This window comes from Callorhinus ursinus, unplaced genomic scaffold (genome assembly GCF_003265705.2).
Source record: "Callorhinus ursinus isolate GAN/ISIS: 27379988/994484 unplaced genomic scaffold, GSC_fseal_2.0 scaffold7, whole genome shotgun sequence".
In the NCBI taxonomy this organism is placed as follows: domain Eukaryota; kingdom Metazoa; phylum Chordata; class Mammalia; order Carnivora; family Otariidae; genus Callorhinus; species Callorhinus ursinus.
The window spans coordinates 48,787,728-48,814,588 of NW_027397069.1; the positions used below are offsets into that span (position 1 = coordinate 48,787,728).

At 37.2% G+C, this 26,861-nt stretch overlaps 2 protein-coding genes across 3 annotated transcripts in view; one reads left to right on the forward strand and one right to left on the reverse strand.

Moving 5' to 3' along the window:
- The window catches only part of EPSTI1 (epithelial stromal interaction 1), a 289,769-nt gene that overhangs the window by 117,702 nt on the left and 145,206 nt on the right, over positions 1 to 26,861 (reverse strand). The gene's annotated exons all lie outside the window — the stretch shown is intronic.
- The window catches only part of DNAJC15 (DnaJ heat shock protein family (Hsp40) member C15), an 85,727-nt gene that overhangs the window by 3,777 nt on the left and 55,089 nt on the right, over positions 1 to 26,861 (forward strand). For both annotated transcript variants that reach the window (XM_025875266.2, XM_073894502.1), the window contains exons 2-3: positions 23,684 to 23,735; positions 26,699 to 26,772. In XM_025875266.2, the coding sequence (XP_025731051.1) occupies positions 23,684 to 23,735; positions 26,699 to 26,772 (126 nt within the window). The remainder of the gene's footprint in view (positions 1 to 23,683; positions 23,736 to 26,698; positions 26,773 to 26,861) is intronic.

A 26,861-nucleotide genomic window follows, 5' to 3' on the forward strand; every position in this document is an offset into this window, starting at 1 on the left:
GCAGATTGTATATCCTTTTTTTTTTGAGAGCCACAGCAAACATGAGCTGGGGGGAAGAGGGGCAGGGGAGAGAATCTTAAGCAGGCCTCAAGCCCAAGGTGGGGCCATCTCATGGACCTGGAATCATGACCAGCCAAAATAGAGTTGGATGCTCAACTGACTGAGCCACCCAGGTGCCCCTGGGCAAGAACTCTTATATGCTTCTGTGATTGGCACTGTATTTGACACATGGTAGTCACTTAATTGTTCATTAAATGAACAGCTATTAACTTCTGTTACTATTGAGTGACTTAAACATGAATGTTTGATTCTAACATATTGATGAAGGTATTTTTTTCTGTAGGATTTCTCCTTTAGGTTAGCCTCTAAAGGAGAACAAGAGTCTGTGTCTTTCTTACTCATTATTCTTTCCCCAGAACTTAGCACAAGGCCTGCTGCATGCTGAATAAATATTTGTATATGTATATGGTAAATGCTAAATAAATATTAGTGGTACGAGTGAATAGTCTCCATCTTTCCTCTATCACAACTATCTTTTTGAGGCAGAATAATTTTTATCCTTCTTAATTTCCAACTGGTACAACTATTGTCTATCTTGAACTTAAATATTACAGTCTTGAGATAGAAGTTTTGGCATTTTTATAATTCTTTCAGCCAATTTATATTTATCAGGAAGGCTATTTACTGCTTATTTACTGTTTTGGAAGAATAAAATGCCTTAGGGAATTTGTAAACAACTTTGATCCCCCACTCCACCAAGCAGTAGCGGCTGTGATGGAGTGGGCTGTTTTCCCAGTTTTCAGAAATTCCTTGATTTGTAGTAGTGGAACATTTAATTTTTCCGTTTTTTGTTTGTTTGTTTCTTTCTTTCTTGTGGATATTTTTTTAAAGATTTTATTTTCTTATTTGTAGAGAGGGAGAGAGATAAGAGAGTGTACAAGGGGTGGGGAGGAACAGAGGGAGAAGGAGAAGCAGACTCCCCACTGAGCAGGGAGCCCGATGCAGGGCTGAATCCCAAGACCCTGGGATCATGACCTGAGCCGAAGGCAGGTGCTTAACTGACTGAGCCACCCAGGGGCCCTGTTTTTTTCTGGTGGATATTTGAAACTAGGTGGCAGTAACAGATACCAGACTTGGCCCATTTGTTGATTTGCTGGTATTATTTAAATAGTGCTTCTCCTTTTTGAAATATGTCTTTTATTTATTTTTAAAGATTGATTGATTTATTGTAGAGAGAAAGAGAGCACGAGCAGGAGGAGCAAAGGGAGAGGGAGAGAGAACCCAAAGCAGACTCTGTGCTGAATGCAGTGCCCAACGTGGGGCTCAATCTCACAACCCTGAGATCACAACCTGAGGTGGATGCTTAAACCTTCTGCCACCCAGGTACCCCTAAAATATGTCTTTTAAACTAAAATTAGATACTCTTTATAGGCAGGAACCATGTTTTAAGGATCCTCATTCTCTCAGCTCTCAATATAGTACCAGTCACATGATTACTGCTCCATAAATTTTTGTTAAATCGTTAAATTAGCAGTTGAATGAAACAACTGGATAGGGAAAAAATAGAGGATTCGAGAAATGTTTTATGGAATTATGAACTGATAGCCCTAAGGAATAAAAAGAGTAAGATAAATGAGACTGTCTCTCTTTTTTGACTTTTTTAATGGTAAAGGCTAAAATATAAGCGCCTAATACATTTTATATGCTGTCACAGTACACATCTGACTTTTGATGTGCTTTTCCAGGTTTTGGTCATTTTATTGCTTATTACCGCCAATAACACAGTCTCCAAATCTCTTTCTAAAGTTTGTCAATGCATTCAGTTTAATAAAAGAAATTTTTTTTTGAATACTAAATACATGGAGGCTATATACTAAGTGTCTGTGGGTCAGATATGGATAAATCAGGATTGCCACCCTCAAGGACAGAGGTCAACAAATTTATTTTGTAGAGGACTAAATAGTATTTTAGGCTTTGCAGGCCATATGATCTCTGCTACACTACTGAACTCTGCCACTGTAAAGCAAAAGCAGCCATAGATAACGCATAAATGTGGCTGTGTTCCAATAAAACTTTATTTACAAAAGTAGTTGGAGTGCCAGATTTGGCGTGTGGGGCTGTACATTTGCCAGCCACTGCTCTAGAAGGTAAATTGGATCAAATTTAAAAACCTAATTCAAGACCGGCTCTGTTAAGCACTGTCATTTATCTGTTCATTCATTCATTCAACACTTATTTATTGAGTCTCACTTTAAAACTCCTAGAAAAAACATGGGCACTAATTTCTTTGATATTGGCCTTAGCCACATTTTTTAAGATATGTCTCCTCAGGCGAAGGAAACAAAAACAAAACTTCCTAAATGTGAGATCTGGAGTCCCACTTTATTAGGTAAGGTACTGAGGCTAACTGCTGTCGTTAAAAGATGAATCAAACATGGGTTTTGTCCTCAAGGGGCTTGAAAAATACTTGATTTTTCAAGAGAAGCTAGAAAGAGAGAAAAACAAATGTAACTTATTATCAAGGGGAAAAATATGTTGGGATAAGGTTGTGGATATACCTGAATGGCAAGTTAAGGAGTGAGGACCATGTCTATAAGCAGTTGAAGTTTTGTAGGGGCTATGTGATCGATGGTGGGCTTCGTGAATATTAAGCCTAGAGAAGTGTTTAAGAAGGGTAGAGGATAGAGAAGCAGAGAGGGCGGGACCGGTTAAGATTGTATTAGAGTGGGCAGTCCTCTGGAGTCTAGAGGCCGCAATGGCAGCAGTAAAAGCAGTGATAGCCAAATGTTTTATACCAGGCATTAGGCTAATTCTTTAAATGCGTGAACTCATTTAGTCCACGTAATAACCCTGTGAGGTGTAGATACTATTATAATCCCCCACTTACAGATGACTAAATTGAGTCTTAAAGCAATGAAATAATTTGCCCAACATCACACAGTTGATGTGTGAACCCCAAAGGTATTCTGCTTTCTTGCCTCTGCTTTTACTCAAAATATATTCTATCTTCTTTCCCCTTCAACCTTCCTAACTGTATCAGTGGTCTAACCAGGAAAACAGATACATCTAAATTATGTAAAACAAAGGAAATGTAGCACAGAGAGTTGGTTTTATAGGTGAAGGAGTTGTGAAGCCAGGCCAGATTGTGAGGCAGTGAAGAGGTTGGGAAGAGTAAAAAGCCGCTGGCCTTCTCACGGCCGCAGGGTCACAGGGAAGTGGTGGTGTTTTCATAACCACTCCGTGGTAACTGGACCGTGGGGGTGTGTCCGGTGGGGAGCTGCAGCCACGGAGACACAGAGAGGAAAGGGGAGAAGTACCCTGGCCTTTCCCCTTTTACCACCCTCCTGTCTCCCACTATTGCATCCCATTGATCAGACTCAGCTGGAGCCACGTGACACAGGAGCCTGCAGGACTTAGCTGTCCTCCCAACAGAGCGGAGGAGGGAGAAGCCGGGGAATGGATCAGTGAATACAAACAGGTCTGGGACCAACACACTCACTTTGGCTATTTTCAGCTGTGAGGTGATTTGAATTCCACAGATGTTGAGAAATTTGAAAGCATAGTCTCCTAAAAACACTGTTACAAAACACTATTTTATAAATGGTGTGTATTCCTTTAGTCTACCGAAGTCTATTTCACTCACAGTGTAAGGCAGAGTATTCTTTCAGGAACTCCATTTTCACCGTCTTGTGCTCTCTGAATATTACTTAAATGCTATTAGGGATTAAATAAGCATTATTAGCTCTCATGAAAATCTAATCACCATGTGTAACATTTTTTTTCGTTTTAAAATTAAATGGATTATTTTTCAACTATAGACTTAGATTTATAGAAAAGCGAAAAGATAGCACACAGAATCCCCATGTACCTCACTCAGTTTCCCCTGTTAACATCTTGTGTTAGTTTGGTATGTTGGTTATCATTAACAAACCAGTATTGCTTGATACATTATTAACCGAAGTCCGTACTTTTCTCAGATTCTTCAGATTGTTTGGTTTTTATGTACGGTCCTTTTAATGTTCCAGGATCCCATCCAGGATACCACGTTACATTGAGTTTTCGTGTTTCTTTTGGCTCCTCTTGGCTGTGACAGTTTCTCAGACTCACCTTGTTTTTGATGACCCTGACAGATTTGAGGAATGCTGGTCAGATGTTTTGCAGAAGGCGCCTCCCCTGGAATTTGTCCATATGAAAGGCACATGCTATAAACATGATCTCTCACTATATGGGTTAACCTTGATCTAATCTGATGAAATAGTATTTGTCTGATTTCTCCACTGTAAAGCCAATTTTTCCCCCTTTCTATACTGTACTTTTTGAAAGGAAGTCACTATGTGTGGCCCACATTTAAGGAGTGGGGAGTTATGCTTCTCCTCCTTGAGGGTGGAGTTCTTTATGAAATTCTTCGGAATTTTTCTGCACAGGAGATCTGTCTCTTCTCCCCCATTTATTTATTTTCTCAATCATTTATTTGTATCGGTCAGGCTTTGAGGATATTTATACTTTGGGTTATAACTTGTTGCTCATATTGTTCCATCTTTGGCTTTGGTATCTCTTTCAGTTGGCTCCTGTACACCTTTGACATACCCCATTGCTGTAGGGTTTTTTTTTAACACTTCCTTACTTTTGGCACTATAACGTGCTCTAGGCTCATTTTCTATGTTTTTTGTCCTTGTCCTAGAATCAACCATTTCAGCCATTTCAACCAACCAATCAATCAGTGAATCAGCAACCAAAATGGTTGTCATAGAAGTTAATGCACAAGAAGCCTTGTGTGTAGAACATTTTATCTCAGGGGAAACTTCACTCTGGGTCACAACTCTGGACCCTAATGGTTTCGTTTTCATCCTCTTGGCCAGCTTGTCCGCGTCTCCCCGTCTTCCCCTTGTGTAGCTGCTGGTGTCTGCCAGTCAGAGACTTCCTGGTCTGGGGCAAGTGGCTGCGCTGTTAGTCTGCGAGAAAACGTAGCATTTCTCCTACAGCTTCCGCCATGCTCTTCTTTGTTTTTTTGGTTTGGCTTTATTTTTATTTTTCAATGTCTGCTATTAGGGACTGCTAATAGCGGATGCCAGGGGACTGTGAAATCAGAGAGAGAGACAGAGAGAGAGATTCATCGGTCTTTCTGTATTTATCGTTATAGTTCAGGTTTGTTAAAGAATCTTACTAAGTGAACAGAAGTGCCTGTCTCCAGGTATAAAGTAAAATATTGCATATTCCTCTAAATGATTTATTATGATCTTCCAGGGAATAATTTTCACTTCCTTTTGGCAGACCTGGAATTCAGCAACAACCATCACTACCATCACAACTGAAAACATAATTTTGTATACCAGGTATATAGAACTGAAGGGTTAAGAACTAAAGCAGCCTTGAAATCAGTTGCAGATGGTACTATAAACAGCACTTTTTCCCCTTACTTTCTTTCTGCAGTGATGTTAAAGTTTTACTCACCAAGAACCTCATAACTATATAATACTTAATAACATTTCTAAGTATATTATGTGGCTTTTATGAAGAGTTTTAAATAGAAGTTTTAAAAAGTGCCATGAATTGATACCTAATTTGTATATTTCCTTTAAGTGATTTGGGGTAACCCATTGCAGCCTTTCCTTCCATTCTAGAAAACTTGTGCTATTCTACTATTTAAAAACAGAATATCATGTAGTTTAGAACAGTTAGAATATCAGGTAGGACTGTCATGATTCATTCATTCTCATTTCTAATTATCAATAGATCTGTTTCTGACACTAATGTTATTGTCTGCATGGGTATCCTAGGGCGTTTTGACTCTGAGATTTTGTAGAGTATTGCTTTAGGTCCTTGTACTATATAAATTCACCTTTGGCCAGTACAAGTTCTTTCCAAGTTTTTTTGCCCTAAAACACTGCTTCTTAATCTTTTCAAATATTTTATAGAGTGAAAAATTTCATACCTGTCTCCTGCTTCCATAATATTAGTAATATTTTCTATTTTTATTTGTTGAATATATAAAAATAAAACAGAATGATAGGCATGAATGTACTGAGTTCATGATGTGCATGCAAATAATTGAGGAAGTAAACTAGCACTTAGTCAATGTCTGCTAATTACCAGACGCTGTGATTACATTTTTCCATTTCTCATAATAACTCTGAAAAGTTAGATACTACTTTTCACCATTTCACATATAAGAAAACTGAGGACCAAAGTGGTCAAGGTCATACAGCTAGTAAGTGGCAGGACTAAGATATGAAAAGTCCTTGACTTTTCACTGAATGATATTGCTGGTCCATCATTTAGATATTGGAAACTGATGAAATCCAACTCCGAGAAATGATTTATAGTCCTGGTATTTTTGCTAATTTTCAGACTCTTTAGATACTTGAAGATATGTTTAAAAATTCTTAAACCTTGAAGCAGAGTTAATTTTATTTCACCTTAACTCAGAAAGGAAGAAAAGAATACTATGTAATGAAATTTAAGCTGAAGCATTACCACTCTAAGAAATTGTTGCCTAAAGTGAAATAGGTTATTGAAAGGGAGTAAAAGTAGTTTTCAGAAAATGGCATGACTTCCCAAGCAAGAAGAATAAGCAAAGCTACAGTGTTGTTGCAGGTAAGGTATACATCAGATGTAAGCCAAAAGAGTTTAGGGAGTACTTGCCGGGGACTCTAAAGTCCGCGTAATAAAAGCTTGTAGGAGTACATGATAGAGAAGAGGCTAGCTAGAGATGCAACAAGATCATTTTTATGATCAGGGTGCAAAATTAAGTGTAGCGATAAAAAGGGAGATGCCAAAGATCAGTGCATTTGTTTTTATTGAAGAGTGCCAGGAGGAATTTGTTTTCAAAGTTTATTGGAAAGTAGATAGGGCAGAGGGTTTCTGGCTTAAGAAATTAAGTTTTTAAGCCCTTCTGACCAAGTAGGATTTTTGCAAGATTTTTCTTTCTTAATAACCTTTATTTTTTCCTATGACTCTGAAAGAAACAACTATGTAATAATGTGATACAGTAATTGCAATAGCTACCATTTATTGAATGTTTATCCCATCTAAAATACTAAATGATGTATGTGAATTTTCTAATTTATAAAAATTCATATTGACCTATAAGTATTATCCTTATTTTGCAGTTGAGGAGGTTAAGTAATTTGTCAGAGGTCATGGAGCTGACAAGTAGAGATCCAAAAGTCAAACCATATTTCTTTGATTTCAAAATCTGTGATTCTAGGACTTTCTTTAAATGATAAAATTTAGGTACTAAGAATATATAACTACAGTTAAATTTTGGTTTATCTCATTCTGTTTCCTTTTTCTTCTGTGTATATGCTGTACATTCTGGTTTATAATTATTTATTATATCATCTATAACCATTCCTCAGTATATTATTTGTCAGTGCATATTTCAGACATGCCCTAATTTATTTAATTATCCCCCTATTGCTGGGTATTCAAATTGTTCCCAGTTTTTTATCTTATGAATAGTGCAGTGATGAATATTCTCGTATGTAAGTTTTTATGCACCTCTCTGATTATTTTCTTAGGATAATTTTTTTAAATTATGCTTACTGAGCCTAATGACTTGAATATATTTAAGGCTGTTGATTCCAATGATGAAATTGCCCTCAAGACAGATTGTCCCAATTTGAATTCTCAGCATCAGTTCATGAGATTGTTCACTGAATCACTCCGTCAACAACTTGTAAGACTTGGAGTTGCTAGCTAAAATGTATGCTCTCATTAGTAATGGCCTTCATACCTGAAGACTGAGAAGATTGCCACATGTCCCTATCCAGAAGAAAAGTTGAAGGAAATATGAGTAATTCCACTTACATACTTATTAAAATGGTCAATTTAATCTACTTCTGTACTTAACAAACTGAATGATTTTATATTAAATGTAGGAATATTGAAAATACAACTTCTTGGGGATGGGTGAGGGAAGATAAAATTTTGTGAGAAAGGGAATTACAAGGAGCAAGGGCATCAAGGACTGGTGCTAGGATCCAGTTTGGCATTAGATAATTAAATGATACTATGTTTTCTAGGTAATTAAAAAACTAATAAATAGGATAAGACATGATAAGGTTTTTGTGAATGGGCATTAAAGTCAGATAGGGATGTTTCATTGAATATGAGCTCACACTGGAAAGATTGACAGATTTTTATAATTTGAAGAGTATGGGAATAATTTTAAATTGTTCCTTGAAGACAAAGGGTCCAGTCTGGAATTAAAATACCTGTATTTTAGTTCAGGTGAGGACAATGATAACCACTGCTATAACTTGGATACGGAATGTCACTTTCAGGACTTCAGTGTCTTCCTCTGTAAAATGTGGGTTTTTCTATGCTAGTTATTTTCTGTCATTTCTTTCACCTCTATGATTGTGACTTTGACTTACTGTATTGCAGTCAGAAATGCCAACAAAACATTGGACACCCTAAGGAAGCTGTTGAAAATAAAACAGAAATATATCTTTTTGTGTAAAAGTATAGTGTCTCAGTATCTAGAATATGTGTGTATTTCTGCTTGCATCTTTTAAAACAGTCAGTAGAAACTTTCCAGAAAGACAACAAATAAATGTATTGAGGGGAGAAATAGGTGTTAAGTGTGGAGGTGCGGGGAGGGGAAAGCTCATTTGAAGAAAGGCTAAAAGTTTAGAACTTAATTCAGGGATAGTTGAGAATTCTTAATTCAGGAAGTCACTGGACAAAGAAATAATTTAATAAAAGTACAGTAATAAAATGGTAAAGGATATCCATTGGGTAAAAAAGTCCCTTTCTTCCAAATTTTAGAAACAGAACTAAGCATACTCCTTAAACTTGAAAGAGAGAAATTTAGGGCAGTGATGAAAGTTAAAGAAACTAATTCTTAGACCTAAATGAACCTTGAAGTGCCTAAAAGAGCCAGCTTTTTTTTTTTTTTGGTGAAAAAATTTATATTTAGATTCAGCCAGCTGGACTCAGTTTAGATGATTCCAATTTTGTTGGCAACATCCAAAGCATCATAGTCAGGAGCCAGTCAAACATATGCCTTCTGATCCCCATCAGGCCTGATCAGGATGTTGACCTTGGCCACGTCAGTGTCGTAGAGGTTCTTCACAGCCTGTGTGACCTGGTGCTTATTGGCCTTGACATCCACAGTGAACACAAGTGTGTTGTTGTCTTGTGTTTTCTTCATGGCTGACTCAGGAGTCAGGGGGAACTTGATAATGGCATAGTGATCAAGCTTGTTTCTCCTGGGGACGCTCTTTCGAGGATATTTGGGCTGCCTCCGCAGACGCGGTGTCTTGGGTCGTGGGAATGTAGGTGACACGCGGATCTTCTTTTTTTTTGTGACTGTGGACGCCTTTCAGCACCCATTTCTTGGCCTTCAAAGCCTTTGCTTTGGCTTCAGCTTTGGGAGGGGGCAGGGGCTTCCTTGTTAGCCTTTGGCGCCATCTTTGTAAAAGGGATTTCCCTAAAAGAGCCAGCTTTTAAGAGCAGGTGTATCTGAAGCTTCAGACCAAAGAACAAGTCTCAGAAGGTACGTTTATAGATTTGACATGTTTAGCATTGGAAAACACAAAGCAAAGATGCAGAGCCCACACTAGTTCTTACTTCCTAACAAATATTTTCCAAATGCGATAGTTGTTTTTCAGTATCATTCTGAGTTAATTTTCTGATTAGAAATTTGCTTTGAAGATCTTGTCTGTTTCTGGCCTGGTTGCTTGATCTTGAGATGATTCCATATTGTTAAGTAGATGGAAGTTGACTTTATATAAGTTGTCTGGTTGAATCTGTTTAAAATATTCCACAGGTAACTAGTCTAATCTATATTTAACATTTTATAGATATTTAACATAGTCTATAGGTGATCCCTGCCCTCCTATTCACTTGTGGTGACCTAAGGTCACAATGAATTAAGGGCAACCTTAATCAGAATTCACGTTTCCCATCTTCTAACCTTTATTTGGTCCCAGTACCGTCCCATTTTCCTCCTTGACCTAACCTTGACTCTGTCCTTCAGCTTTATCTGGACTTTTCTCAGAAGCCATCTACTGCCCAGAAGCAGAGTACTCAGCCAGCTGGCCATCTGTCTGTCTAACCATCTATCCCCATATGCATCCATCCTGTCAATTAACCACTAACTTTTATTTAGCCCATACTATATTTTGGGACTACAAAGATTAATAAAAGCCTACTTCTTGCTCTCTAGAGGCTCACAGTTGAGCAGGGGAGACAAATTTTGAAGTTGTAGCCTGGGATCACAGCAGTGAAGTAAACTGGGAGGTAGAGAGGTGGTGATATTGGAATGGGAGAGATTCCAGTGGCATTGATTTCTTTCATATTTGGGAGTTTACTTGATCTTGCTGCCTGTCTAGAGTAGTTCCATTTTTCTTCTTTGCTGTTTAGTAGTTGAAAAGCCATATATCAAACACCCTTCTGTGTTAGGGATAGGTATTGATCATGTCTTTTCACGAAGGGTGGTGGAAACAGAAGGGCAGGGACTAATAGAGTCAGTGAGGGTTGTGGGGATATGACTCAGGTACTTCCGCTCCCTTCCTCACAGCCAGAAGCTTCAGAGGAGGGAGAGTTTATTTTGAGAAAAAATGCCATGGTCCAGATATAGGGTTGGGACCGGCTCCCCGGGAAAATGTGTAAGAGTAGGTACAGGTGTCTTATTGACGGCCCCTGGCCAAGTATCTGCTGAAGTCATCTTTCAGCCTCTCAATTCCACTGCTCCCTACTACATTGACTAAACTGTAATAAAGATATAAAAGTGAAGTCTTCCCCTCTCAGGCGAAAGTGAAAGTTTTTAGAAATTTTTAAATAATTCCAATTACTATGTTATTATAATTTTATATACTTAGAGTTTTTAGTTAGTGCATCCTTGTTCCAGAATTGACTGATGAACCATGTTAACACTAGCAAAGTCTGCGCACTAGGTTATTCTCTGCACAGTTATCTCAGTATAATTGTATAAAGCAGTGGATCTTAACTTCAATGTTGCTGCACATTAATATAGCAAGATGAGAAAAGGATGGCATTTACAACTATGTGCCTTTGCAGATAACCTAGAGTATGTTTTATCTGGTTTAAAATCTGAAGCCTAAGAATGGAAATGTCCTATGTGTCAACTTTTGAGAATCATTGACAAATAGTATTAGCATACTTTTATTATTCCAAGAAGTATTTCTAGCTGAAAATCTAAGTTCTAAAAGAAATTAGATACATTTATAGATAATATAAAATAATTAAAGCAAGCTAGCAAAATTTGAAGACATACGTGTTTTGTTTTAAGATTTTGAATCGGTTTATAACCTTTGTGAGGTCATCTTACTGATCTCTTTCTTTACCCCTAGTGCAGTGCCTGGTCTGTAGTAGGCACCCAGATTAAATGTTTAAATGTTGGATTAATTAGTGAGTAATGAATGAATCAAGGGGATATGACTGCAGGCTTTATTTTCTGGTACTGAAACACAGCAGAAGTCTGTATCAGTCAGGGTTTTTCAGAAAACAGAACCAAGTAGTATGTACTATTTATATATTTATTTTGCTGATTTGGCTTACATAATTATGTAGATTGGCAAGTCTAAAATTTGTAGGGCAGCAGCACCTGGGTGGCTCAGTGGGTTAAGCACCTGCCTTTGGCTCAGGTCATGATCCCGGGGTTCTGGGATTGAGCCCCCATCCCATCCAGCTCCCTGCTCAGCAGGAAGCTTGCTTCTCCCTCTGCCTCTGCCCTCCCTCCCATGCTCATCCTCTCTCTCTTTCTCTCTCAAATAAATAAATAAAATCTTAAAATTGTAGGGCAAGCCTGAAGGCTGGAAACTTTTTTAGACAGTAGCTTATTCTTGAGGTTGAATTTCTACTTCCTCAGGGAAACCTCAATTTTGTTCTTAGGGCCTTTCAACTGATTGTATGAGGCCCACGATATTATCAAAGATAAACTCCTTTAAAAACAACTGATAGTAGACACTAACCACATGTACAAAATAATCCACACAACACCACCTCGATCAGTGTTTCATTGACCCAACCAAATGGACATAGAAAATGAACCATCACAGTATCTTTGGGTTTAAGGACTTGGAACCAAATGTATGGCCGGGTTCGGCAAGGCTATGATGAACCCAGGAGGAATTTGTGCTGTCTGAGGCATCCAGGGCTGAGTTGATATGGGGGCAGGACTTTGACCAGCCACATTTAATGTGAACAAAGAAAGCTGCTTATTTTATTAGGAGAAAGTGGAGACAAGGTTTACATCAGTGGGTCACTGAAGAAATGCAAAACAGTACTTAAAAGATTATTCTTAAGAAATCATTATGTAGGGGTGCTTGGGTGACTCAGTCTGTTAAGCATCTGCCTTCAGCTCTGGTCATGGTCGCAGGGTCCTAGGATTGAGCCCTACATCAGGCTCCCCACTTGGTGGGGAGTCTGCTTCTCCCTCTCTCTCTGACCTCCCCCCCCCCCCCCCGCTCTTGCTCTCTCTCTCTCTCTCAAATGACTAAATTTAAAAAAAGAAAAAAAAATTATGTATAGCAAGGATTTAAGTTTGGGAAATTTTGTTAATTATTTATTAGAAGTTAGAGAAATACTCAATTGGGCTAAGCTTAAGAGTTTTGTTTTTTATTATGTTTGGCTTTTGGTTTTATTCTTTTGCTTTGTTTTTGTTTTGCCCTTTTATTTACTCTCTAGTCTTGCTGTAGAAATTAATGCTTGCCTGCAGTTAAGAATAAATCAAGTGACTTTAAAGTGGAGCAAATACAGATGTAGTTAGCTTTGCCTTTCCTTTTTACTTAATTTAAGGTTTTCAGGGGACTTAGTGTTTTGAGAGAGTTTCAAATATATTTGTTTTTGGCAATGGATGGTAAAGGCCAGGTAGATTAATGCGGATTAGTCCAATTTAGATATGAAAATCTGTGAAATTCATGCCAGCTTGAAGACTTTAGGGAAGGATAATTGTAAAAATTGTCTTCCTAGTGTCATTTTATCATGTCTGACACTTTTCCTTGAATATAAATTCTCTTCCCCTTTTTCTTTTGATCTGAATGTGCAATACCTTTCTTTCCCAAATTCTGCTGATGTGCCAACAGTCTTTCTTGTTTCCTCTCTTTTTCCTTTTCCACTTACGTTGTTTAAATTCAAAGAGCTTTCTTTGTAGAAATTGAACCAAATAATAAGGCAGCATAAAACAGTGGGCTCAGCAGAAAGTGATTTGCTTGTGATTAACCCTTGAGAATTGAGTCACGGCAAGATAACAAAGAAAGAATGTTTTTTGAGACAACCTGCTCATTCTTCTTTTCCATTCTTAGATGAGACCTTTTTTCTCCCCAGGTGTTACGAATTCACGTACTGCTTTGCTTGGGCTTTATTTATCATTTTCATGATGGCATGTTTTTAGAAAAACAAGTCCAGAAGAGAGCTGATGACCTCCCTTTCTTCTGACCCCAGTCCTCTCACAGATTTTTCTCTTAGGCAACACCATTCTTCAGCTGTTTAAGGCAATAACCTTGACATCCCTTTTTATACCCCAGCTTTATTGAGTTATAATTGACAAATAAAAATTGTATATATTGAAGGTATACAATGTAACTTGATATACATATACATTGTGAAATAATTACCACAGTCAAGCTAATTAACACATCCATCACCTCACATTGTGTGTGTGTGTGTGGTGAGAACACTTAAGACATACTCTTAGCAAATTCAAGTGTAAAACTTACTCATCTTATACTGCATGTTTGACCAACATCACCCCATTTCTCCTACCCCCAGGCCCTGGCAACCACCTTTCTACCCTCTGCTTCAATGAGTTCAGCTTTTTTAGATTCCACATGAATGTGAGATCCCATACAGTATTTGTCTTGCTGTGTCTGGGTTATTTCACTTTGCATAATGTGCTCCAGGTTCATACATGTTGTCACAAATGCCAGAATTTGCTTCGTTTTTATGGGTGAATAGTATTCATTTTCTTTATCCATTCATCTGTCAGTGGACACTGTTTCTTCTTTCTCTCATACTTCACTTCCAATCTCTCAACAAATCTTAATGTCTTTATATTCAGAATGAATCCAGAAGCAGACTACTTTTCCCCATCTTCATCACCAGTCCCTTTGGGCCAAGCTACTGTTATTTCTCGGATTGTTTTAAATAGACTCCTAAGTCATCTCCATGCCTCCGGCTTTGACATGTCTATTTTTTTTTTAATTTTATTTATTTATTTGACCGAGAGAGAGAGAGCACAAGCAGGGGGCAGGGCAGAGGCAGAGGGAGAAGCAGACTCCCCACCGAGCAGGGAGCCCGATGTAGGACTTGATCCCAGGGCCCTGGGATCATGACCTGAGCTGAAGGCAGATGCTTAACTGACTGGGCCACCCAGGCGTCCCGACATGTCTGTTCTTAACATGACATCTAGTGATCATTTTAGAATTCTGAATAAGATAATGTTAGGCTTCTTCACACAACAGTCATGTCTCATATCAAAGTTTAAGTAAGTCCTTATGTTGACCCCTAAGGCTTGACATGATCTGTTCCCATGTTACCTTCTGACCTCATTCCATATTCCTTTCCCACTCTTTCACTTTCTGCTCTGTGCACACTGGCATTCTGGGTATACCTTAAACACACCAGGCATACCCCTGCCTTGGGGCCTTCATACTTAATCTGCCTGCCACATTTCCTTAGACATTGGCATGGCTTCTCCACTTTCTTCAGTTTTTTTCCCCCAAAAGTCGCCTTTTCAGTGAAGCTTTCCCTGCTTACTCTATCTAAATTTGACACTCTCGGTATGCAAATACACACCCACTTCTTTACCTGCTTACTATTCTCCACAGCACATAACACTTTCTATTGTATATTTTCCTGATTTATATTGTTTAATGTCTGTTTCTTGTGCTAAAATGTAGCTTCAGAAGGATAAGGATTTTGTCTGATAAATCCTCAGAACTTAGAATTGTGACTGGCATATAATATAGTAGGCGCTCACGGAGTATTTATTGAAATCAGTCAACCAGTCAAAGATGAGAGATAGCCTCCAAATAGCTACTTGAAAAATACCTAACTCTTTTATTGGAAGTTTCTTTAATTTTCTTCTTAGAACAATTCAATCTTTTCTTCATGTTTTCCTACATGGACTTGTGGATTATCTTCATTTTTGTGATGAAGTTTACCTGACACATGGCTCTTTATTTCATTTTCTTGGTCATCTGTGAGATTCTTGGATATATTTACCTGGTCTAGGATGTTTAGAGACATGATTATGTGTTAGTGTCTTGGTTAAATTTGACGACCACTGTCTGTTACATTTTCCCATTTCAAATATTCCATTCATTAGCAGACACACAGTACAATACACAAGTCATACAAACTCTAAAAGCCATCTGGATAGTGGGGAAGCTTCTTAAGGTCATTTTTATCTCATTATACAAATTTTTGAAAAGCTACTATGTACTGAGTACTTAGTTAGATTTTGGAAATCCAAAGAGATAAACAGTCCCTACTTCCAGAAAACTCACATTTTAGAAGTTTGAAATAGGTAAAACCATTATTAAATTATGAATCATGTATTATAATAGATCTGTTAAATACTGTGCGGGCACTAAAGAGGTTTGCTTGGGTGAGGAGATGGATGGGGAAAGCTTCACTGGGAGATGACCTTGAAGCTATTGGTTGAAGAATAAGTAGGAATTTTCCAGGAGGACTGAGCAGAGAGGAATAGAATGGAGTAAGAGTAAAGACGTGGGGGGTTAAGACGGACTGGCAGAGATACTCACATTTCCATTTTATAGATGAAGAAACGGGCCCAGACACATCAGCTTAGGATAACAGAACCGGCAAATGTTGATTTGGATTTTGAGCCTGATTAACTTTGAAGCCCATACATCCAGGGGTCAAATGTGTGGATACTCAGGGTGGAAGATTGAGGGAGTTCATGCTTGCCACATGGATGAAAAACATGAAGTATTATAAAAAAAAAAGTACAGATTTAGAATACTAAAGGCAAAGAGGAATGGGGAATGGTAAGAATTAAGGATGAGGAGGAGGATGATATTGAGCAGATTTGAAGGCCAGCAAACATCAGAAGCCATAATTTTCTTCTGCTGCCATTTAGTGTGGACATAAGACTTTTCTTCAGCCAGACTTAGCGGTGTAAGAAAAGGAATCTCTGTGGTAACTCTCCAGCCATTTTGAAGCCAATCAATAATTTCATTGAGATTTTACCATTCATTGGTTTCTGCAGTGCTATTATGCATATGCATGGATATTTTAATATCCAAATATTCATGCTTTGTGTATGGTCAAAGGTAATACAGTGAAAACTATGCTTTTTTGGCATTTTTCACAGATAAAACCTAAAATTGTCATGAATTTTTAAGAATTAAATACCATTGGCCAATATCACATAAATTTGTTACGTGTATACATACTGTCTTTGTTTTTCATGGTGACCATAATGAAACTGTTAAAAACTGAATTTCCAAATTTGGGGCAAATAGAATGTTTTCTGTTTTTCTTATATAGACCACTGTTCCCAAACAGCAGTCTGGACTAGTTGTGAAAGAATTAGTTGGTAGAATTTCTAACTGATGTGTAACTGATTTAGTTCTTAGCACTTCCCCCCCCCATATATATATGCACATTTTTCTCCAAGTTTTTATTATAACCAATTTCCAGTTGGTTAACATATAGTGTAATATTACTTTGAGGTGTAGAATGTAGTGATTCATCACTTAACATACAACACCAGGTGCTCATCACAAGTGCCCTCCTGAATCCCCATCACCTATTTCACCCATCCCCCACCCCCATGTTCATTTGTTTTGTTTCTTAAATTCCTCACATGACTAAAATCATATGGTATTTGTCATTCTTCTATGTGCACATTTTTATAGAAAGATCAGCTTCTTTAAGTATGTGCTAGCCTAATGTTGTACAGAGAAGAAAAATGTATCTAAGAATTTATTTAGATCTTCTGCAGGCCTAGATAATGTTAGCGACTTTCCAAACCCATATACATCTGAGTCTTCAAAGAAAATGTTTTAAAACTAAAACTTGCCGAAGGCAGCTTTGTGGATATTTTTAAAAACAACAATAACAAAAACCGTTGTGTGGCGCCCACATTTACCATCTTCCCTTTCCTGTGTTCGTATGACACCTGTGTCAGTTTTAGCTGGGCCACAGTACAGGTATATACCCATCTTTCTTGTTACATACCACTGCCTGATTGCTTTTATTTTCAGCACATACTGTAGTTTTCCTAAGTCAAAGAAATAACATTTCTCTAGTTTCTGTAAAATCACAGATGTACCATGGTGCTAATCCAGTTGCATGAGCAATTTTAGACATTTAACCTGCTTATTGCCTCATTGTTCGAAAATGACTTTCCCTGTGGTACTAACACTATGCCTGATTCACCATTTTGCTTTTAAATTGTCTTTTCAGTGTCGTTTTTGTCATTCTGTTACCGGCAATTTAGTTTTAAAGAATCGTTATTTAAAACATTCAAAATAAAAATTGAAGCATACCATGTGCTTGACACTGGATCAGATATGATGTTGCATATATAAAAGAAGTAAATGAGATCTGGTTAGCCTGAGGATATAGTACTGAAGTTTAAGTAAATGTGAAATAGCATAGTAATAAAGCATATGTGAAATTTTTTTCAACACTGGTAAATTAGAGAAGATGTTGATGGAATTCTCTGATATTTACACAGTTATGCTAAATGAACCATGGGCAATTTAAAAGCCCCAGTATGTTTTAGAAGTTATTTTACTTTTAAAAATTAAAGCCAAATAAAGGTATGGTTAAGAGTTTTGTGTGAACGACTTGCTGAGATTTCAGATTCGCTCTCCTGTACTTCCTGTTTTCTATATTTGCAAGTAGACAGTTTCTTTTCCCCGTTGGGGTCATTCACATATGTGGAGGGCTGGGGGAATTTATTGTTGTTTTAGAGCTCTCAATTTGTGTCTGAAAGAAAAATACCAATGAATTTTTAGTGAATGGAAAACTGTTAGGCAGTAGATAAATATGTTTTTCTGGGAAATTGATCATATTCTTATTCTGGACCAGTTAAGGTTAAAGTTTTAAAACTTAATTGCTTATATCTAATAGTTTTAGTATTTCCATTGAAAACTTTATGAGAAAGACCTTTGTTCTTATTTCAGAGTACAAAATCTGATTGTGTAAGATACATGGTATTTTTTGAAAATCTCAAGTTGAGTTCAGCTTCCAAATAATATATTTTTGTTTGTTATCAATTGTCTATGCTTAAAAAGTATAAATTATTTTAATATCAAATTAATTGCAAGTACTGTTGAAGAGGTAAATAAGATATAACTCCTTCCAGTAAGGAATTTTAATTCCAATAAGGAAAATGAGTTTTTGATGAGCTGTGCTATACTTTGTCCATTCACTGTGGATAAATAAGATTTGATTGCACAGTTTTTGGTCATATATTGAATATTTTTATTTGCTCCAGTGATCTACCTAATTTGGGTTTGGTTTTGTTGTTTTTAAAGGTTGCAAGGCTTTTCGTGTTTATCTTTCTGTAAAGTTAGTCTTTAGAAATAGAGGTTAACTCTGGCATCAACATTATTTTTCCCATATTATTATTATTTTGTTATATTATTAATATTTTTCTTGTTGAATGAAAAATGAAATATATATGGCAGGTTTCTGATGTGCTCTAGGAGCACAAAGGTAACTGATATACCCTTTTTTAGTTTAGTGAGCTTCTTTATTTTTTTACAGAGATTCTCATGTTGGGACTTGTAAACTGAAGGGCTTCAGAGAAACCCTTGGATCCCTTCAAACTATATAAAAATTTTGCTGTGTGTATATATTTATGGTTTTCTGGGGAGATCCATAGATTTCATTAGATTTTTTTTTTTTTAAGATTTATTTATTTGACAGAGAGAGAGAGAGAGACAGCGAGAGAGGGAACACAAGCAGGGGGAGTGGGAGAGGGAGAAGCAGGTTCCCCACTGAGCAGGAAGCCCGATGCGGGGCTCAATCCCAGGACCCTGGGATCATGACCCGAGCCGAAGGCAGACGCTTAACCGACTGAGCCACCCAGGCGCCCCTAGATTTTTTTTTAAGATTTTATTTATTTATTTGACAGAGAGAGACAGCGAGAGCAGGAACATAAGCAGGGGGAGTGGGAGAGGGAGAAGCAGGCTTCCCACCGAGCGGGGAACCTGACGTGGGGCTCGATCCCAGGACTCTGGGATCATGACCCAAGCAGAAGGCAGAGGCTTAACGACTGAGCCACCCAGGCACCCTGATTTCATTAGGTTTTTTAAAAGACACTTGGTATCTAGGAAAGCTAAAGGAAACACATTTAACTATAAATTAGTGTAATAAATGTTGTAATAAGGATAAAAATAAAGGTCTTTGGGAGATTAATGTAAACATTGGAGGCCCACCATGTTCAGTGTCCTACATAGGACTCATTTGATATAGGCCTTTGCCCTGTGCATAGTATAGTGACTGGTGTATGTAATGTTTGTATTAGTGAGGGTCAGGTAGTAATGGGTGGGTTTTTTTTGAAGATAGTTTAATGAAGGGATTATTGGCAGAGGTGGGCATGCTTTAAGGTAACCAGAAATGAATGGTGAATCACCCAGGGCCTGGCAATGGTTGGAAATTTATCCACCCAGGGAAACGGGCAAGAGGATGGGAGTTATGTTCCAGAACCCAGTAACAGTTGTAGGCATGGAAGAGGAGCCCTTTAACAGGAGCTGTGGCCAAAGAGGAAACATAGCAGGGAGTAAATTGTACCATTACTTCTATCTCTTTACACCTTTTGCTTTTCTGCTGATGCTTCCTGTTGGGAAGGACTGTCTCTTATGCACAGTATTTCAATCCCACTTGGCCATATAAAAGTGGGGCTTGGGCTCAGAATACTTCCCTACCAAGAGAAGAGGAGCTCACATAGCCTGTGCTGGGTTTACCGCCTTTGTGGCATTATCTTTCCTGGTTTCATGCTTATTGGGTGTTTCTTTGTTCTGCTTAAGCATAGTCAATGGCTCTCACATGTGCCCTCAGATATTTCAGTATTTCAGACTCCAGGGACAGTGTGGGGTAGAGAGGGGGAAGGTCCTATTGCACCACCAGCGGGGTGGGTGCTTGTAGCTCCATTTCCGTTAGTCAGCTAGCTGCTGGGGGCACCCACTAGCCATAAGGGACTGACGCATACAACTGGAACTGATCTTTATCTTCTCTAATGTGAGTAAAGCATTATCCAGTGCTTGACTTTTACAGTGTTTTCCTTCGCAACTTTGATACGAAGATGCAACAGGCAGATGTGTCTGGAGTCCTCACCTGTGATTGGTAACCTATGCTTGGTGTTCTTTTTGACACTTCCTCTCCTTGGCAAAATCCGCCCAGAAACTAAAGGGCAAGTGAGGACTTGGATAATGTGGTGTTTAGAGATAAGGGAAGGCAGAAGCACAGAGCAAGTCCTAAAGGTGAAGAATGAATCTGGAGGGACAAATGGAGAATAATCAGCAGAGTGCTTAATACTTATTTGTTGAATTAAATTGAATTTTTATTGTTAAACATAGTTTAGGTTTATGTATTAAAGTGAAAAATGATCAAATGCCTAATGCTTTAATGTTTCTGATATAAATACCTTTAAATTAAAATCTCTTTGGAATTGTAGAGGCAGCTATTTGTCTTTTGAGTAGTTGAAGTAGTAAAATGACAATAATTATTACTCTATAAAAATGTGAAATTTTATATAGACTAACTCAATTTTTCAAGACTTTATATTTTTTAAATATGCATTTTTCGAAATGTGAAAATTTGGATTATTTAATCTAGAGAAGACCAATTCATTTTCTAGGGCCTACCTCAAAAATTACTTCTATGAATCTTCCTTTAGACAAATTTCAGGGTTTACAGAACACCGTTCATACTTCTGTCATACCTTATATTCAATAATGGCTAGTTATTTTTATTGATAATATTAAAAGCAGTTCACATTTACTGACTGTTCACTATGTGCCAAGCCACTATATTGAGTCTTTTATATACATTATTATATTTTATCCTCACAATAACCCTAGGAAGTACAGATACGATTGCTTGGTGCTTGGGATGCCTCAATGGACAGAACAAGTTCCACAAAGGCTAGTGATCTTTATATGCTGGTATTAATATTTCTGCACCATTTTGTTGTTGTTGTTAGTATCCCCTAGTTACTCTTTTCGTTGAGTACTTGTTATGTGTTTTAACCATTTAGATTTTTTTCTATGAAGCCCGTGACCTTTTGCCCATTTTTCTTTCTTTCTTTCTTTTTTAAAGATTTTATTTATTTATTAGAGAGAGAGAGAGAGAGAGGGAATACAAGCAGGGGGAGTGAGAGAGGGAGAAGCAGGCTTCCTGCTGAGCAGGGAGCCCAATGTGGGGCTGGATCCCAGGACCCTGGGATCATGACCCGAGCCGAAGGCAGACGCTTGATGACTGAGCCACCCAGGCACCCCATTGCCCATTTTTCTATTGAATTGTCCCTCTTCTTATTGTTGATGTGAGGGACTTCTATATGTGTCTTTGGATATGTGCTCATTGTCTGTTACGTGTTGCTAATGACTTCTCCCGTTCTGTGGCAGATTTAGGCTGAAGAGTTAAGAACAACTATCTGGGTAGGCAAAGGCAAATATTTCTAGTCAGATGGAAGAATAAACAAGGTTATAAGGAAGGGAAATAAATGCACACATGAAACAGTTGAGTAGTTTGTTTGGACTGAGGTTCATTAAAGTGAACCAGTGGAAGATAAGACTGGAAATTTCAAACTACATAGCCTCAGGGAAGCTCTAGAAAATGGCAAAAAAAATACTTCAACAGAATATCTTATTTTAAATCAGTACTCACTTCCCTTCTGTTCAGGACAACCTGTCTAGACGACCTGAAAGGAACTTGGGAAACTGTTTTGCCTCTCTGGATAGGTAGCTCTAGGCTTCCTCTCCTCTGCCAGGGAAAGAATCTTCTTTCCTAAAGTGCACCAGTGTTACTGCCTGGTGAAAAGGTATATCTTAGAACTAGAACTGAGAACTATAGATAAACTTCATCTTGTCCATGAACAGCTCTAGATTTCTAAGAGAAAGCTAACTGTATATTAAAGTTAAAGCACCTCATACAGGTGCTCTTTGTTTCCTGGTTTTTCTCATGATAGAGTCTTCCCTTGAAGATTTGGGGCTTTGATTTCCTAAGACTTGTATTCTTTTACAGAACTTGTAGACTGATGTCTGTAGGGCTTTTTGGTTCTATCATCCCTCTAGTCTCAGCCTCCATCTAACTACTTCTGCACCAATGTGAAATGAATCCATTCTGTTTCCTACTGAGATTATTCTAGATTTTTTTTTTAATGGTCTTTCCTGAGTCTAGTGGATTTACCTCTCTCACCACTAATCAGACAAAAACATTTCTGTGATGTCTCTTCTTAATTTCTGTATCCATCAAAATTTGATTTGGTTACAAGTGCCTGGAAATTATAGTGGCTTATGAAGATAGAATTCTATTTTTATCTCATATAAATAAAGGCAGTCCAGGGGTGCTATGGCAGCTCCATGGTCATTAAGGACACAGTCTCCTTTCACCCCATTGTTTTTCCTTCTTTATCCAAAATGGCTGTTCTAGGTAGAATGTCTACATTTCCAGCAAGCAGGAATGGAAAAGGAGAAGGACATTTCCTTCATCCCTGAAGGACTTCTCAGAAGTTGCACATACCACCACCCTGCTTATTATCTTAAAAGCCAACACTTAGTTAACATAGCCATAGTCTAAGGGAGGCTTGGAAATATGTCTGGTTAAAAATAGGAACTCTTGATCCTAGAGAAGAAAGGGAGAATAGATGTTGGGGGGAAACCATTGATCTCTGCTACATAAACCTTTTCTGTTATGATTTAAATATTTTTCTGAAATGGTAAAGGAGAAAAGCATAGAATAATATGGAGTATATAACCAATTTAAAATAGATTTTTATCATAATGAGCTCATAATTTTAGATTCTGAATTCTTGGCTCTTACTTAAAAAATTTTTACATTGGTCTAGAGAGGTAGAAGTAAATTAACTTTTAAATTATTCATAATTTTTACTAATTTTTGGCAGTTTGACTTCTTTACTAAACATAGATCTAATGTTTTATCAAAATTTTAAATATAGCAAATGCCATTGAGCATTGTAAATATAAAGGGAATATGTGCTTTTTATCTTTGTAGAAGATAGTATATTTAACCCACTATTAAGAATAATTTACAGGGGCGCCTGGGTGGCTCAGTCAGTTGAGCATCCTACTCTTGGTTTCTGCTCAGGTCATGATCTTGGGGTCGTGGGATCAGGTCCCATGTTGGGTTCCGCACTCAGTGTGGAGTCTACTTGTCACTCTCCCTCTGTTCCCGCACCCCCCCCCAAAAAATAAATAAAATCTCAAAAAATTTTAGTAATAGGTAACATACAAGCTCTTGGGTAGAATGAATTCAAATATATGGAAATTAAATGATACCTAGAATAATTTTGGTTTACTGAAAATTAGCTGATATAGTATGCAATAGGTAGAATCCCATAGACACTGCAGATTAAAAAAAAATTCTATCCTTCACAGCAGAGCTTGAGGGAAATGTATTTAACGTAATTATTTTCATTATTTAAAATGGCTTACTTTAAAAAAGCTAGTGTGTAAGACTGTGTAAGTGATAATCATTTTTTCCTTCATAGGCAAGAAGTTTGATAGCTGTAGGACTGGGTGTTGCAGCTCTTGCATTTGCAGGTAAGATAAATAAAGGATAAATGTTGCAGAAGAAATATTTTCAAATAGTTTCTATAGTGATTCATGAGGAGACCCTCCGTATTCTGAGGTTTGGGTTTTAAGACATACATTTTCATTTTTTTCCTCCCATTTATAGTCACTGAACATTTGTCAATGTAGCAAAAACTAGATGAACTGTGTAGTGAAGAAAATTAACAATGTATGAAGCTACTGGGGCACCTGGGTGGCTCAATTGTTAAGCGTCTGCCTTCGGCTCAGGTCATGGTCCCAGGGTCCTGGGATCGAGCCCCACATAGGGCTCCCTGCTCGGCGGGAAGCCTGCTTCTCCCTCTCCCACTCCCCCAGCTGTGTTCCCTCTCTCGTTGTGTCTCTCTCTGTCAAATAAATAAATAAAAATCTTAAAAAAAAAAAAAGCAAAAAACAAAAAACAATGAATGAAGCTAGGAAAACTAGCCCCAATAATAGTTGACCTTCCTGGCATTTTTTTAGTTTGAGCTATATAGTATACTTTAAAAAAATTCTTTAATATGAAGCAATGTAAGTGATATGGGGTTCCTTTATTCTACCATGTTGGATGTTTTTTCTTGCAGGGTTAGATTACACATTTCCTGAGCTGTAGCTTTTTCTGATGAGCATAGTTGTTCCCTGCAATGTATTAGTTACTTCATTTTTAACACATTGGTGTAATTTTTTTGATAAACTCAGGAGAATTTCTTTTACTGCCCAAATCACCAAAGAATAGTTATAAAAATTTAAAGCAAAATTGCTCTCTTCCAGTCATTAACTTATAGTTTTAAATTACCTAGCTATTTCCTAATCATATGTTAATCTGAGAGCATCTCCTTGTTGATAAAGCTTTACATTTTTTGTTTTAGCATTTGTATCTCAAGTTCCATGGGTTTGATTTTGTTTCTTGGATCTTCTCTTTTAAGTGAAGTTACATTCCATTGTGGTTATATGGAGTTAGTAAAATCCAGTAAAAAAATGAGACATAAAAATTTTTTGTTTTGTTTTATAAGTATGGTACTTAATTTCACACGACTCTCTTTTAAAGCACCTTAACAATAAACACTTTAAAATCAAGAAGATCAGTGGTTCAGATTCTCTTGGTCTTTGTGCCATCAGGGTCTTGTATCTTGATATTATAACTGTACTGAGGTTTCATGAAAAGACTATCACGTCCACAAAGGAATTCTGACAAACTGGCCCATAAACATGGAACAATTTTAGTGTTAACTGTTACAGTATTAACTATAATTGGCATAGTTATTTTAAAATTCAAACGTAAGATTTTTATTTGAAATTAAAGAAAGATGCTGTAGTTTTTTGCCAGGTTCTTCTTTCTCAAATGAGAAGAATTGGCGTACATGTTGTGTATATACTATGCTGTTGCCAAGTTCTTATCTTTTTTTTTTTAAGATTTTATTTATTTATTTGACAGACAGTGAGAGAGAGAGAGCACACAAGCCGGAGGAGTGGGAAAGGGAGAAGCAGGCTTCCCGCTGAGCAGGGAGCCCAATGTGGGGCTGGGGCTGGATGTGGGGCTCGATCTCAGGACCCTGGGACCATGACCTGAGCCGAAGGCAGATGCTTAACAACTGAGCCACCCAGGCGCCCCACCAAGTTCTTATTACTAACTAGAGTATTAAATAGCAGGAACATCTCTTCCAGAGCCAAATATAACTGAACAATAGAATTTAGGAGAAAGTATACTTACACTTGTTGGAACTAGGTCTTCTGGTTTATGATTCAAGTAAACCTCCAGATGTCACTTGTTGAAGGCTTTGCTTGCTGTTTTCATTGAGACTGCCTGATTATATGTGCTTTTAAAGGAATTTTGCGGTAATTTAAAAGCTATACTTTGTACCATTGTAGAATCAAATGGACGTTGACATCTCTAGGGTAAGAGATTTGGATGAATTAGGCTTTCACTTATTTAATTTATTTAATTTACCTTTATTTAATGTTCTTGATCTCAAGAATTTTTTATCTTCTACTTGGATTGACTACTTCCCATTTTCCATTTCTAGCATCCTATTTTTCACTTTCACATGTTGTTTGCACAGGAATAATAGTATGTTTAGATAGTAACTTTTTCTAAAAGATGTTTGTAATTGAACTTCCCCAGTGGAAATCTTCATTTGCGAAGAAGGTTATGGCTGGAAATTGAATAAAGTCCAGAGTGTCATAATGGGTTTTCTAGCAAGACTTTTCGGGAAGAAAGACACTACAGTTGGTAGATACATATGCTGATTAGGGTACAAAAGGTAAATTGACCAGATAATATTTTATTCTTGTTCCATACCCTCAAAACAATTTGGAACCTGTTTTGCTATTGAAGACTCAGAGGAGTTTTAATTAGTAGGATACCTAAGAAAAGAAAACACCAAAATAAAATATGTTTTTAGAAGAATAGTCATCCTCAGTGAGAAATTGACAGTAAACATCTTTGGTGAATATTTCTTACATAACTGCTTTTTTACTTTAGAGGTAACTCCATTAAAATTATTCCTATGTTGTACAGATCATAAGTAGTTTTTGTTTTCCATATATTTCAAAGTGATTATCACTGAGAAAACCAGTACAAATAACCAGATATGTGAATATACATATGTGAGAGAACTTTATCTATAGTTTGTGGTGGAAGGAGTACTAGGATATTATTTTTTTGTTACCTAGCATATTGTATAAATGTAAGAAACATAAACATTGACATTTTCTAATTTTATAATCATGAATTAGAACTTGATAAATTTAGTAACTCTTTTAATGATGTTAAAATGAAATGCTTCCTCTTTAATAAATTAGAAATTTGAAAAAATAGGACTTTCTGGTAAATTTTGAAATGGTTTTTGAAATAACGTATATAGAAGCAGCTATCAGTAAATATTGTGGTTAGTACCTTGTGGGTATTGTATTTGATTATAGAAAATATATTTGCTTTTATTCCTGTTATTATTTAGGTCGCTATGCATTTCAAATCTGGAAGCCTCTAGAACAAGTAATCACAGAAACGGCAAAGAAGATTTCCACTCCTGTGAGTTAAAGATGGCTTTAGTAAGAAGGCTCATTTTGACTTTTGTTTATATGCCGTATTTGATAGTAATTCAGAAAATGTCTTGGATT